This window comes from Equus caballus, chromosome 14 (genome assembly GCF_041296265.1).
Source record: "Equus caballus isolate H_3958 breed thoroughbred chromosome 14, TB-T2T, whole genome shotgun sequence".
Classification (NCBI taxonomy): domain Eukaryota; kingdom Metazoa; phylum Chordata; class Mammalia; order Perissodactyla; family Equidae; genus Equus; species Equus caballus.
The window spans coordinates 58,882,983-58,898,421 of NC_091697.1; the positions used below are offsets into that span (position 1 = coordinate 58,882,983).

Consider the following 15,439-nt stretch of genomic DNA (forward strand, 5'->3'; position numbering starts at 1 on the left):
TAGGGAGGGACAGGATTCTGAACTCAGTCCAGTCTGCCCATCTGCTGGGGGTGCCTCATGGTGGCCTCTCAGGCCCCTCGGCGACAGTTCTGTCATGAAAATTTCATCACTTCCTGAAATCGCAAGCTAAAGATGCCTTGTTAGGCCCCCACATTTAATCCTCACATGAGGAAGAATTCATTAAAGGGGAAGCCATTACTGAGGCCGCACATGCTGACTATTACCCGTTAAGGAAAAAATATTGTATTAAATGTGAAGAGAAAGAAATAATCCTTTCAACAATACAACCCAAGGAACCCAAAGACCAATAAGAGAGATTTAGATTTCTCCAAACTGTGAGACTGGCAACTTTTCAGTAAGAACAGGCCAAACCCCTGCAGTGTGTACTCTGAATTAAAACCCAGAAGGTCACGTGACTAAAGCCCACTCGTCTCAATTCATTCCTGCCAGTCAATTTCATTAGCCACGATGCTTTGCACAAGAGGCAGTTTTCTTCCTTGGTGAACATGCCAATCATGGCCCTTGCTTTTTGCATCATGCCTCCCTCTCTCCTTAGCTACCTCAGCCCTGGGCAGTGGCAGGCCCTTCTTTTAATGGGTGATTTTGGGTGAGTTCTAGTAAAATGGCCATCAAGTACTAATGAGACCAAGGTGCCACACCTCAGAGGCCAGAATAGAACTGGAATTCAGCAGTCAGCCTATTGTGCTGCTGGGGATCCAAGGCTGGGCGGGCTCCGTTTCCCTGCCTACAAGTTGGGTTCATCAAGAAGCCCTGGTGGGTGTTGCCAGAGACCACTTCCCTTTGAGGGACAGCACAGCTGTCTCCAGAAAGTGGGTGGTGGGATGACGGTGAAACATAGGATCAAGTACTCAACTCCAACTTGAAGGCCATACCCAGGACAAATGCTGCCACATAGTTGGAGATCTGGCCCATGCCTACAAGGACAAACAGCACAGTGAACATCTCGAAGTTCTTTGAGAAGACCTGCAGGAAGCTGAAGCCTGTCTGCATGCCCATGGTCACAAATAGCACGTTCTTCCGACCAAACCTGGGAAGGAAAGGAGAGTGACAGAGAACCAGCTGGGAGAAGGTGGCAGGAATGGGCTCCACTGAGAGGGGCTTTCCCCAGAACCACCCAGGGAGAGGTCATGGACAGTAATGCCAGGGCACGTGGGGCAGAGACAGTCCTGGTCTCCCACTCTCTGTGTTGTTACTCCCCCATCCCACTCCCCAGGATCAATGTGCAGCTTTGGCACCAGGACTGCCCAAAAGGCAGTGCCAGAAATACGATAATAATTGCAAGGGATTGAAACACATTCATTATGCTTAAATCTGTACCTCCATAAAGTATTTTTAAAAAAGAAACTTTACTTTGGAGGATGATGGAGAAACAATTCATTATAAATGAAAACTGGTAAATAAAGGGAAAGAAACATTTATCCTGACTTTCCTATTAAACTATTTGAACAGTAACCAATAATAGATGAGGGGAAGTATCATTTTATAAAAGTATTCCAACTAATAAATGAAAAAGAAATGATAAAATTAGAACATCACCATTTTACAATCCCAAACGAATGAACAGATATGGACATTATGTTTCAATGACTGCTAACACCATAAAAAGAGACAACTGAACATTGCATGACTCCTACAGTCTTGACAAAGGGACTGAACTCAAATCTGATGAAGTCTCTAGATCCAGCTGCTAATTTGCAAGAAATGCAGAGAAAGGAGGAATATGCTGAACTGCACCACGAGTATGCAATCAGCAAAGTCGAGACTGGGAAATTCTACAGGTGGAACAGCCCAGGGTTCTCCAAAAGATAAACTATAAAGTAAAGAAAGGGATGGAGAGAGAATCCCTAGATTAAAGTAGACTAAAAGACACCTCAAATTTTTAAGTGTAGAAGACTAAATTTGTTTTTAAGGATGCACATTTGGATGATAAAACTACAAAAAACCCACAAAGAAGAGATTATTATGAAAGTCAGGCTAGTGTTACTTATGGGGGAGAGAGGCTGTTGTATTTGGGGTGGGACTCACGGATGGGGCTTTCTGGTGGCCAGCAAAGTTCTATTTCTTGACTTGGTGGTAGTTACAAGGTTATTTCCTCAGGATAATTCATTAAGTCACACATTTGTTCTGTGTGGTTTTCTGTATCTGTGTTCATTTTAAAATTTTAAAAAATGTTGGGTCTTTTTTTGGTTTGTTTGGTTTTAAACACAGTACCACAAACAGAGAGGAACAAGTCAACCTAGTTCATTCAACCTAACAGATTCAGCTTGAGTCAGGGCTGGCTAACTCCTATTTTCATTCAATGAATGTTTATTTGAACATCTATTATATACTAGGCACCAGGGATATATATGAATAAAAAAGACACTGTTTCTGCCCTCAAGGAGCTTATGATCTATAGTTGGTGAGACAGATGGTAATCTCAGTTAATCAAACAACCAGACTACTGCATGTACAATTACACACTGCAACAAGTGCCCTGCAAGATCAGCACCCAGGTCCACAAGGGACACAACAAAGGAACCTACTCTGGACTGGGGACGTGGGCATTCAGGGAAGGTCTCCCTGAGGATGGGACACTGAGATGAGGCCCAAAGGAAAAGGAGTTGCTGACAAGGGGTAGGATGGGATAAGAACGAAGCTTTCAATGATACTCACAGTACAGTGGAGGAGACCAACATTAATCATTAATCATATGATAACACCTCTTATTTAACAACTTCTGATAGGTGCTGTGAAGGAACCAGGTAATGTAAACCAGGGACCCTAAGTTAGCCTGCACGGTCAAGGAAGGCCATGGGGGTCGGGGGAGATGGGATGAGGAATGCTCCAGACTCTGAAAAGAGCACACACATCTGTGGCTGGAGGGGGCATGATGAACACAAGGGGCCAGGTGGCTGGCATCAGCTGTTCAATAAAAGATTACAGAGGTGGGCAGGAGCCAAACTCACAAGGCCTTGCAGTCATGTTAAACAGTCTGGTGTGTCTTCTCACTGCAACAGTCTTTTTTTTTTTTTTTTTTTTGGTGCTACTGGCATCTAGTTGGTAGAGGCCAGAGATGTTCTAAGCATCCTAAAACGCCCAGCATAGGCCCCTACGACAAAGAATTCTCTGGCTCAAAATGTCAAGAGCGCCAAGCTTGAGAAACCCCGGTCTGGAAGGAGACTCTGACACCCCCTGCATTGTTCTCTAACAAGAGCGCCCTACCTGCCAAACAAGAGCTGGCCCCTTACTACTACAGGCAGACAGGTGTAATCTCTACCCCTCCTCTCCCTTCCCAAGGGCTCCCTGGGTTGGCAGGGACAAGAAAGACCCAAGAACTCTTACATAGCACCAGTCCTCGGCAGTCCAGGGTCAGGGGCCAGAAACACTCACTTTTAAAGTCTGTCAACAAAATATCAAACACACACATCCTACAAAAACCAGAAAATTCAATCTACTTCTTCCCAGGGTTGTGCCTCTCTTGTAATTCATGCACATAAAAGTAACTCAATAATGTCAGATAAAATGCTTTGACAACCCAGGATTATATTAATTGCTCTTGAATTTCAGGCTTACTCATATGCCAGAAAGAAGGCTCATAAAGCTCTGTCCTATATAAAAAGTTACTGTCAATATCCAAGGCAATTTGAGAGCATGAATTTACTGTTCTTAGGTCATTTGTTTGGTTTAGGTTTTCGAACTGGCTTTCTTAGAAGTAGTAATGAGATCAGAAACTCCATCCCACAGAGCCCTGGGCCTCCCATGGGGGTGCAGGCAAGCCTGAGGGTGGTGTTGGGAGCTGAAGGCAGGGGCTGTAGCCAGAATAGCCACTCATTCAGCTATTTCATTTACTGAACTCACATGATCCTACTTAAAAGAAGAAGTCTGCTAACAACATTTTTTTCAAAGGTTTGAAAAAGACTGTACAAGCCCTTTGGAAGACTCAGTCCTCAACGTACTCATTAATTTTGTTTCTTTTGTTTCCTTAGAGCAGATCTTTTGGAACTTAAACACTTTCTTCAGGTAATCATAGCATTACATGGTAATCAGGTTCTTAGGCTAGCCCACAAACATCTACCTAACCCATGGCACAGCTGACCCAGAAAAACGCATTGAGTTTCAACTCTGAACTTTGGGTACCTCCTCCTTGTTCTTTATATCAAGGTAATTCCTCTGAGTCTCAGCTGCCACTCAACCCCATGAGAAGGGATTTCCCACCATCCCTCAGGGGGCCTCTAAGCTAAGTCCTGGGCACTCCCTCTTCCCACTCTACACTCTCCCCAGGCAATCTCATCCACATTTGGGGGTTTGATGAGGGTTCTATGAACTGACAATTCCCAAATGTGTCTCTCCAACCCAAACCTCTCATGGAGCAGCATATTCATATATCCAACATACTCAATTTCTCCACTGAGGAGTCTCATAGTCTCCCCACATTTAGTATGTTCAAATTGAACTCAACATCTCCTACAACCACAGTCCTCCTCCAGAGTTCTTTGTCTTAGAGAAGGGTGTTGTCATCTACCCGGCTTTGCAGGCCAGAAATCTTCCCCTCCCCAGTTCACACACCCAACCATGGCCAAGTCCTGTTGCTTTTACTTCCTACTAATCCTCCCCATTTCTACCACCCTCAGCGTAGTCCAAGCCACCATCATTTGTGATAACTAAACTGATCTCTCCATAGCCCCTCTTGCTTCCTTTCAATCCTTTCTCCATTAAGTTATCAAATAATCTTTTTTAATGCAAATCCGATTGTGTCACACTCTTGCTCTAAAAAACTCACAACAGCTCCCCACTACTCTGTGACTAAAGTCCAAACTCCTGTCATCTGCTAAGCCCGGCCTGCTCTTCTGCTCGGGTCTCTGTCTGCCTCACTGCTTCATCTCTATACCACTCTCCACACCTCTACCACAGAAGACATTCTTCCAGTTCCTAAAGTGTGCTATGCCTCTTCTTGAGTCTAGGGTTAAGTACATACCGCTCTCTCTGCCCAGAATGCTCTTTCCTCCCTACCCCTTTAGCTGGCTAATTTCTACTCATCTTTCAACCTCTCAGGGTAGCCTCTCCTGGCCTCCTCTGTCAAACTCTGTTAGCATCCTGCATTTCTCCTCTGTATCACTTATCACCACAAAAGATAACAAGCACTTCCCTCAATTAGTTGTTTAATACATCTGCCTTGCTAGAAGAAAAGTTCTAGAAGAGCAGGGCCCTAGAACAGTAGTCCACACAAAACAGAGGAACAAGACTCTCTGGGCCCAAATCTGAGCTCTGCCACTTGCCAGCTGTGTGACTCTGGGCAAGTCATTTAACTCCTCTGGGTTTCATTTTCCCCATCTGTAAAATGAGAATAATAATACTTCCTAATCTTAGGGTTATGAAGATTAAATTATTATTATTATTTTTAAAAATTTGTACAGTGCTTATAAGAGTGTCTGGCACATATTAGGTTCTATGTGTTTGTTAAATACATAAGTAATCAACTGATGCTTGCTGCTAGATTAAGGATCTGGGGAAGCAAAGGCCTTTCCCGCAAAGGGGCAAGTCTCTCAGGCTCATCTAGAGCTGTCAATCAGTGGTCATGGCCTACTTAGCTCTTTAATGCTCACTGTGACTGCGTAGGAATTTGTCCCTTGTTTTAATCGCTAGATGACACTCAGGAAAAGACAAATCTACTGAGAAATGCACATATTTCTCATGAGGAAAGACTTGTCAGGTAAAGACAATAATCCCCACAGATGTAAACATTCCAAAATATCACCCCGAGTTCATGCCACAGGATGAAATGGCTTTGTTCTTAAGGTGGGATGACATACTTATCCTGAACTTCTCTATTAGAGACCCCAAGCAGCTGGGAGGATGCTGGGCCTTCTCTCCACTGGGTGACCCAGTGTGGCCAAGGCCACTCTTCTCTCCACCAGCCTCTCCACAGACCCTGAAGCTCCTCTGAGAACTTCACGGAAACTATGGACCTTTCGCTAGAAAAATGCTCATATACGATCTCTAAAACTTCGCATATAATTTGCATCAAGAGTTGACAAACTCCTTAGCCATGAATGGACTTGAGTTAAAAGCCTTGGAATTACACAAATAATCTGCTTATGGGTCAAAACAACAAACTTCCTGCTTGTTGTGAAGTAAGTGCCATAGCCATAGGCCTCTTAGCTAAGGGGCATCAGCCTTGTAGACACAAGAGTTCTGCCTATCACACCGCTACTGACCAGTGAGATCTCCTCATCTTGCTGAGAGGGCAATGGTTTTGGGAATACAGCAGCAGGCACCCATGGTACCGCCTAAAGATCTACAATACAGTTTATGTACATGTGTGTGGTGTCCACCTCTTCCATGCTCAGGGACATGAAAGAGTCATGCTCACCCAGGAAAGCCAGCCAGGCTGGTGCAGAAGTGACTCACGGCATATTTCCTGGTCAAGTGGATCATGGATACACTCAGCTCAGGGTATTGTGCTCAGGAAGAATTAGGGAGAGGAGGTTGTTGGTTCTCTTTACTTGGAATGGAGTCTATACTATAGATGTGGCTTCCCCTTCTTTTAAAACACAAGACTCTACGCTGGGAGAACACCGCCTTCTAAAGTCAAGTACCAGGCACATACATGCTGCTGGCATGGTGCTGGGGTCCCCTAAAGCTGCAGAAGATAGACACCCACCTTACCTGTCTGAAAGCTGTCCCGAAATGAAGGAGCCCACCAGCACACCCACGAAAAACAAGGAGATGGTGAGCGGGGCCTTCCAGTCGTCCTCACACACCAGGTTCCACTGCAAGAGAAACAAAGGGATGTATCACTCACTTCTTTGTTAAATGTTTTAAATTTAAGGCTTCTTGGAAGATGAAATCAGAACATCCTCCACCCCTGCAAGCTGTTGCCTTACTGCATGAGTGTGTGAGCTCATTTAGGCAGGCGACGGCTCATCTGGGCAGTGAGGCAGAGGGCAGCTTCCCCTCGCAAGGAGAGTGGGCTCCCTCCCTCATCCTGTTTTTCATAGCTTTCAGCACTATTGCTTTGCTACCAATTTGAGGAGGGGAGACAGGCAGGCAGCAAGTACTCTGCCCAGGTGCCAACCCAGAAGGCAAGGCCTCTCACGGCTGCTTCTAAGAATCTGAGCAGAGCCCAGGGCGGTGGACACGGTAGGGCACCCTTTCAGTGCGTTTCAGCCATTGGCAGGGATGGCAGAGGAGTGGTTCTGAAGCAGAGCTCTGGGGCTCCCAGAGTTAAGGCTTCCAGCAAAGGACGGAGGCCAGAGGGCCTGGGATGCACCATCTGGATCTGTTCTTCAGCTCTGCTCAAGCCTCCACCCTGAGTCAAGGACTCCTGGGCCCCTCCGGTGACATTTAGAGCTGGGATCCCTGATGCTGTACCAACAACACTAGGTCCAGTTACAGCCAAGAGCTCTGAGCTGGGAGTCAAGAAACTGGGTTTTAGTTTCTTTTTCTTCTTTTTTTTAAGGTATGCTTTTTTGACGAAAAAGAATGGCTCTGAGCTAACATCTATTGCCAATCTTCCTCTTTTTTTCCCCCCGCCCCAAAGCCCCAGCACACAGTTGTATATCCTAGTGGTAGATGCCTCTAGTTCTTCTGTGTGGGATGCTGCCACAGCATGGCTTGATGAGCGGTGTGTAGGTCCGCACCCAGGATCCGAACCAGCAGACCCTGGGCCACCAAAGCAGAGCGCGCGAACTTAACCACTTGGCCATGGGGCCAGCCCCAGGGTTTTAGCTTCTAATTCTACTGTTAACTGGTTATCCAACCTCAGACAAGATTCCTCCCCTCCCATTGTGCCTTAATTTCCCCATTTGTAAAACAGGGATTGGGGTAGGGAACAGGCTGCACTGCTTGAGTGTCCCAGTACCCAATGGGTGGTTCCATCTACAGTTACCATGAAAAGAGGTCTGTGGGCATGGGGAAGCAGCTGAGCACTCAGACGTGAGATTGCCCCAGCCTAACAAGGAGCCAAAAGAAGGAAGAAAAGCCAAAACAGGAAGTTTGGTGGTTCCCAGAAAAATGTTTTCCCAGAACAGAGAGACGGTGCTCTGTGGTAACCAAGAAGGCCACCCTCCAGGGAATTTAGACCCTTGCTTGCCTGGCAACAGGCTACTGGCCTGCCCTCCATGGCTCCAGGCTGCTGTCCTGTCCTGTCCTCCACGGCTCCAGGCTGCTGGCCTGCTCTCCATGGCACCAGGCTGCTGGCCTGCCCTCCATAGCTACAGGCTGCTGGCCTGCCCTGCTGGTTCCCCAGTAACAAACAGAGGCGGGGGAGAGTGTTGCTTCCAAGAACAAAGCATCTCTTCCAGGCCAGTGACAGAGGGAAAAACAAGTCTGCCTCTCTGCTCTGGTAGGCAGTGTGTGCACACAGCCTCCAGGCACCTCAGAGGGGTCAGAGGGCAGCCCTCAGGAGGGACTTAAAGAACAACCCCCCTGCAGCTGATAAGGATCACTCAGTCACACAGCTGGCTCTCCACTCTGGAATAAGCATGGCACCTTGGATGGGCTGAGAATGGGTTGATGATCCCCACTCCAAGGAAGAGTTGGGGGTCTCTAACTCCTAAATCTAGAGGAAGTCCAGACTAGCAGGAGGCAAGAATATCGGAGCACCAAGGTCTGAGCTCAGGCTACAGCACCCTTCCCACCTCCGCAGCTTCGGTGGTGCTAGCATCCAGATACCTTCTCTCTTCTAGGAGGCTGAGTGCTCCCAGGGCAGCCCCAATCCAGACATGGCTGCTGAAGTCAGTATGGGAGAGGCAGGGGAATTGCAGCTTAGGGACTCAGTGATGGGGTGCCAGCCTCTGCGTGTTAGGCAGAGCTCCAGAGGCTAGATTATGGCTATTGCTGCTCTTGAATATGATGGGATCTATTCCCAGCTAGCATGCACTACTTTTGTAACAAGAGAGATGAAAAAATGAGTAAGGGGTCAGTAGCTGTATGTCAACAGGTCTTTCTCAAGGGGTGGGCACTGATATAGCTGAGCTAGACCAGAAATCCATAGGGGTGTCTGCAGTGAGTTCTGGGATTGTAGCTCCCCCGCCCCCCATCAGTTCTCCTAATATAGGCTTCTAGAGAATTCTGGGCTGGTAAGGCCAGGTGCTACTTGAAACCAGGTCAGAGTATGCTCTGCAGGCGATAAGGTAACTGTAACACTCATCTTGAAATAAGGCCTTGGAGCGTCTCTCTAGCTCCTACCACCTCACCCCCGCCACTTGATCCAGCCTGTCCTTACCCTGGGCAAGTGTATAGCTCCCTCTGGGCTTTCTATCCACCACTGCCAGTTCTTAGCAATTCTCAGGGCCTGGCTCTGGGTCCTCCAAAAGCAAACATAGGTTAACACTTCCTTCCTACTGGCCATAAGGGCCTGTGAGTAGGCTCAGGAAAGGTAATAGGTCTCAACAAATGAACACAAAGGTATGCACGGATTAGGTCCTCCCAAGCCAGCCCATCCACTTTCCTGTCAACCACCAGATGGATGGCAGTGGGCTCCAAGACTTGGTCTGAATCCTCCTTAGGAGGGGTGGGATGAGAAGCCCATAGAGTCCAGGCTATGTACCCCAGGCATGCTGTGTTTACAAAAGAATCCTATACTGAGCTCCTGGCTCCCCAGCCATGACTAACGCAGCCACAGACCAGCTCTCTGATGCCTCCACTTTGTACGTGGGATGGGCTATACTGCCTGATGATAACAGGTATCAATGTTGGAACTAAATGTGTGTGTTTAAGCTTCAGGTTATGCGACCAGCATTATTACCCCTCAGGTGGGTGAGCTATGAGAGCAGGTGCAACCTGGAAAAATCTGGGAGCAACTCTGGCAAGGGGCCTAGACTTGCCATCCTTCCTGGTCAGAGGTGTGCCTTTCTAGTGGTGATGGTTTCATGGATATACACACACACACACACACATGCATAAAAGCTTTTCAAATTGCACACTTTAGTTACGTGCAGTTTATTTTATGTCATTTACACCTCAGTAAAACTACTAAACATTTTTAAGGAGAGAGAGAATTGTGTCTCTTGTATGCACCATGTAATTGGTGCTGCTTCTCAGTCATGGGAAGGAGAGAGATGATGTGGTTCCCTGGCACTAAATGTTCTTACCTGCGAGTTGGCTGGAAAGGAAAAGAGACAGGGTCTGTGCCCTTAGGGCAGAAGCTCTTCCCAGAGATGTACCTAGCCTGACCACATCAACGGTCAAACACTCTGGTAAGCACAACCTGTTACCGAATGCCATGTATTCCTACACACAGTTCATCCTGTCCCCTGTTGCAATTACTGGCAGATCCTCGCCCCAAGGCTGTCAGGAAAAGGAGAAATATTTGCTACCAAATCCTCTAAGATGGCTGGCAGTGCCCTACAAAAGAGAGGCTCGGCAGCTGTTTGGTACACAGGTGAGTGAGTTGATGAATAAAAGGGCTGTTCACCTTTACCACCACAGTAACCCGTGGGCTTGGCCACCCAAAGCCCAGATGAACCCTGAACTTCAGTCTCTAGAAATGACTATTTCCTTCACTCTCACCCCCTTCCTTGTGTCACCTGTCAGAACTTTGACCCAAGGTGTCAGTTGTCAGCTGGCTAGAGAGGGGCTTACCCTGACCACTCATGGCCAGATGAGTCGCCTATGACTGTGCATGCACAGGCGCCCTCAGGGACCCCAGCAAGTGGCTTCTCTGGCTTGCCATGAGCTGCAAAGGCAGGGATAAAGGTCTGAGCTTCCCCTGAGTGTGAGAAGTCAGTAAAGGCATAGCAGTGAGGCACAAGTTCCAGGTCTGTCTGGTCTCTCCACTCCAGAGTCAGCCGGGGCCCCACCTCCTAGGCTGATGTGGCTTTTCCTTCAAGTGGGCTCTGCTCGTGGATAACAGTGGGGGCTCTCCTATTTTCCAAGACTATCTGTGCATGAGATAAGGCTGATAGAAAAGCTAGTCCACAGAAAGAAGCTTCCCAGGACAACAGGGAGTGAGTCAGAACTGCCAAGGGCTGGGGCAAGGGCCTTCTGGGAAGCAGAGACAGGCAGGGAACAAGGAGATGCAGAGGGCTGCCAGGTCTTAGCTGAAGAGATCCCAACTCACGGGTGTCAGAAGAGCTAGGAATTTCTAAAGGAGTCTTTCTGGCTGCAGGCTGGGCTATGGAGACACTAAAAAGCAGGTGGCCCAGGCAGCCTGAGAAATCACCCAGGTTTCCAGAGAAAGACCAGCCTAGAAGCATGTGGACCACCAACTATTACTGAAACACGAGAGAACAACCTCTTTCACCTCGTAGTGTCCCCTTCTTTCTGCCACTCCCAATGCCTTGTTGCACATCTACATAGAGGAAGCTCCAGTCCATGGGGTGAGGGATTACATTTTCTTTAAAATATTTCAGTCAGGGGCTGGCCCAGTGGCATAATGGTTAAGTTCATGCGCTCTGCTTCGGCAGCCTAGGGTTTGCAGGTTTGGATCCCGGGCGTGGACCTACACACTACTCATCAAACCATACTGTGGTGGCATCCCTCATACAAAATAGAGGAAGATGGGCATGAATGTTAGCTCAGGGCCAATCTTCCTCAGCAAAAAGAATAAGATTGGCAACAGATGTTAGCTCAGGGCCAGTCTTCCCCAAAAACAACAAAAACATATTTCAGTCAATGCTTTTTGACCACCCCCAAGTTTCCCTTCTATGAATTAAACTGTCCTTTTCTTCTTCAGTTCTCAAACTTTAGAGAAGATTTCTTAAATTATTCATTAATCCATTCAACAAAAATTTTCCTGAGCATCTCCCTCTATATCCAGCATCATGTCAGGACTTGAAGGAGAGGCAAAGATGTAAATCGACCACAAAGTTTAGTACCGCACGTACATCCTCTAACTTCAACGAAGAACAATCAAACAGGAGACCTGAGGTTTTCATCTTCTGCTGGAAAACATGAATAGGAATTCAATACCAGTATACTTACAAAGACCTCTATGTAAGATTTGGGGCAGAAGCCAGGCTTGGAGATATTTAGCAGGCACAGGACTAGCTGCAGTAGTCAGCAAGCCAAGTCTGGGTTGAAAGAAAATGGGCCTTAGAAAAATGGGGCCATCAGAATGTTAATGCAACAGCTCCCAACAGTGACTGTTCCTCTGAGAGGAATAAGCAGCCTTGAATTTAAAGTCAAGCATTCCAGCATCCCAAAACAAAGGGCTAAGTAATGTATTAATCTTGCCTCCTGGCAGACTAACAACCGGTAAGTAGGTGAAAGGACACACAACTCTTACAAAACTGCTGAAACAGCTCAGTAAATAGGCTAACTATAAGAAAGGAAGGCTGACATTGGCAGCAACATAGCTCAAGGACACTTCTGGCACAGCCGGCCTTTAGCAGCCCATCAGTGCTACCACCTCTCTCAGCCGAAGGCAGGGTCGGGGCAGTGAAGCAAGAGCAAAGGAGGAGAGTAAGCCGAGGGACCCCAGGGGTCAAGGTAAAAGCCAAAGAGATGCTACGAGCTTCTTCTGACTTCACTGCCTCTCCTTTCTGTCAGCAGCCAGAAGCAGAATTTGCAGGGACTCCTGTGTCATGGAATATGACTTCCCCTCTGTGGCCTCTGACTACAACCTGAGGGACAACCTCTGCTTTCACAGCTCTCACTGGCTTCCAGACTTGCTTGTGAAGCTAGGACCGAGGACTTGTGATGACTAAAAGTTTTGATTCTCCGTGGATTCTTGGGCCACAAAGCACAGTCAGCCACCTCCATTCAGTGCCTCTTTTGTCAAGTAACAATGCCTCAGGGCACTGGAATGATGTCACTAGCTGAGAGATCCCAGTGGGGCTCAGGTCACACTCCTAGTACATATATGTGGAGTGCAGATGCAGATGCTGGGGACATCAAATGTCCAAACACATAGAGAACACACACACACCTGAGTCTCTTGGGGCAGCTCTCAGACTCCCTTGACAGGTGACAACCACCAGAAGCAACAGACACGGGGCTTCCAGAACCCCCATAAGCCCCTTTGAGGATCCAGCAGGGTTTGATGCTGTACCTGGACCTGTGCATCCTCCCCCACAGCCTCCTCCCAGTGAACTCTGGACTCCTGCTACGTTGATTCTTGCTATTCCAACTTTGCCTCTGGAACTTCAGCGCACTATTCTGCTGAGATGAACATTCCAGACTTACTGAGAGGCCTCCAGGAAGCCTTCCCTAATCTTCGAATCCCTGATCCTGACACTCGGTGAACCTGGGTGACCCGGTGCCTATCAAGGAGGGCTCTTTTCATTGCCCTGCTTGCTCAGTTCTGCTGAGACTCCAGCGAGTTAAGAGTGCCAGGGACTGAGTAAGCTGCAAAGCACATTCACATCCATTCATTAACATCAAGTAACACATCCAGCCCTAATGACTGCGGGGTCACCAGGAGACAGACAAAGCTACCCAAAAGGAAAATCCAAGGGGTTGGGGAATGAGAAAGTTTTCCCGCCACTCCCTATGAACCAAGGTTGTATGCTTTAACTAAATCTGGCCAACAACGTTGCCTCAGATTACTCTAAAACATCCAGGTCAACAAGTTACCCTGAACAGATCTTCAGATGCACAGATCCTAAAAGGCTGACAACTGACCATGAGCAAAAGGTAAACAATTCCTTACAGGGCATGACCAGACTGTCATGGGTGGGTGGGGAAGGAGTAACTGGAGAAAGAAGCAAGAGACAGTTTCATACACATGATTCCTTTAACTTTAAAAATTCAAGAAAGAAGAGGAATGTTTCCTCTCTCTGAACAGATGTCAAGAGGCTGCAGGAAAAAAACGATGACAGCTCCTTGCCCCAAGCTCTTGCTCTGCTCAACACTCCCACCCCCATCTAGTGGAAGTCTTGGACCACTCAGAGCACTACCAGAGGCCGCTAGGGTCTTCTTGGCTCCCTCTCCAAGGTGGCCATAGGACAGGCGGCCAGCCTGACACTCATGCCATGAGGAGCATGATCTGGCTGGAAGTCACCTTGCAAACTGTTCCCAAGCCACCTGGCTGGAGGATGCCCATCACCAGTGTGTAGTGTGTTGGGCGAAAGGGAGTGACAACATCCAGCGCCCACCTTGGGGCGGGGTGGTTAGCGCGCGAGCTCAAAGACTGCAAAGGTCCTCTCCATGTCCCGGTCCCCGGTCCTGGCGCGGGGCTGGTACCCACCTCGGTCACGATGGTGGACAGGTAGATGTCCTGGCTGAACTCCCAGCCATCCAGGCAGCTCTCCTGCTCCAGCTGCTCCAGGTCCACATCGCGCCCCGGCTCCAGCCCGAGCGCCGAGAAGTTGGCGATCGCCTGGAGCCGGTAGCGGCGGCAGCTGTGCGGCACCTCGCGGCCGTCCTGCAGCCGCAGCGGGATACTGTGGTTGCGCCACGCGCTGCTCAGGTTCGCGGTGTCCGGCACCCGGCAGCGGTGCTCCGGGGCCGCCGTCAGGAACACGGCCGACAGGCCGTTGAAGCCGTTGGGGATGATGCTGGCGCTGAGCAGGAAAAAAATGAGGCGCTGGAAGGGCCCCCACTCGCCCAGGAAGGCGGTCACCTCGTCGTAGTCCCGCATGCCGCCCTCGGCTGTCTGCGGCGCGCGGCCAGGGGTCGGAGGACGCGGCGGCGCGCGGGGGTGGGGCGCGGCGGACGAGTGCGCGTGCGCGCGGGCCCCACCGAGGGGCCAGGCGAGGGGAGGCCCGGAGGACGGCCTGCCGACAGAGCAGGCTCGCGACCTCCTGCTGCCGCAGCGACCGGCCTTACATAGGGCGCGAGGCCGGGACGGGCTCTGGGCCTGAGCCGCAAGGCCCGCCCCGCCGGCTCGCAGTGCGGCGCGGACGGGGGCGGAGCTGGGCCGCACGTGACGGCGGGGGGCGGCCGGCCTGGGGCCGCCGCTCGCCCCGGTGCCGGGCTGGGCGGCCCCAGCGTGGAGGGTACGGCCGAGAGAGCCATGCAGCGGCTTAGAAAGGCAGCGAGGCCCGTGGCCTCGGCGTCTGAGGCCGAGCTCGTAGCCCCAGCGCGGAGCCGGGGGAGGGGAGGGGACGGGAGGGGAGGGCCAGCGGGCAGCGAGGCTCAGGTACTGAAAATACCGCCCCCCAGCTTTTTGCTGAGGCCTACAGGCGACAGTGACTAGCCCAGGGTCTCACTGCTAGTTCGCGGCCCTTGATACGCCCACCCTTATAAGAGTGGAAGGCATTATTTTGAAACCGGAACCCGTTAACTACCCCAATGCAGAGGCAGAAAGCAATGATTTTTGATTCCAGTCCAAATGTCCTTTCTATATTTTGGCCTCTACCAAGCCCTTTTGTTGTCCTTTAACTTGTTCAAACAAATGTAAAAATTTAACTTCAAGATTATTGTTGATCCCAGCCTCGGATTAAACGTTCCCCTCAGATTAGTTATTTCTGTTTAGCCTTAACTCAAGAGTTGACTGGTAAAAAAAAAAAAAAAGCAGGTAGGTGATTCTAAACCTGCACTGTCGTATCGA

At 49.2% G+C, this 15,439-nt stretch overlaps 1 protein-coding gene across 1 annotated transcript in view; it reads right to left on the reverse strand.

Annotated features, from left to right (window-relative positions):
• Positions 1 to 14,804, reverse strand: part of SLC22A5 (solute carrier family 22 member 5) — a 24,992-nt gene extending 10,188 nt beyond the window's left edge. The window contains exons 1-3 of the mRNA XM_001917961.5: positions 14,135 to 14,804; positions 6,670 to 6,773; positions 894 to 1,048 (exon numbers count right to left, since the gene is read on the reverse strand). Of these exons, the coding sequence (XP_001917996.3) occupies positions 894 to 1,048; positions 6,670 to 6,773; positions 14,135 to 14,527 (652 nt within the window). The 5' untranslated portion in view covers positions 14,528 to 14,804. The remainder of the gene's footprint in view (positions 1 to 893; positions 1,049 to 6,669; positions 6,774 to 14,134) is intronic.
• Between the last annotated feature and the right edge of the window lie 635 nt (positions 14,805 to 15,439).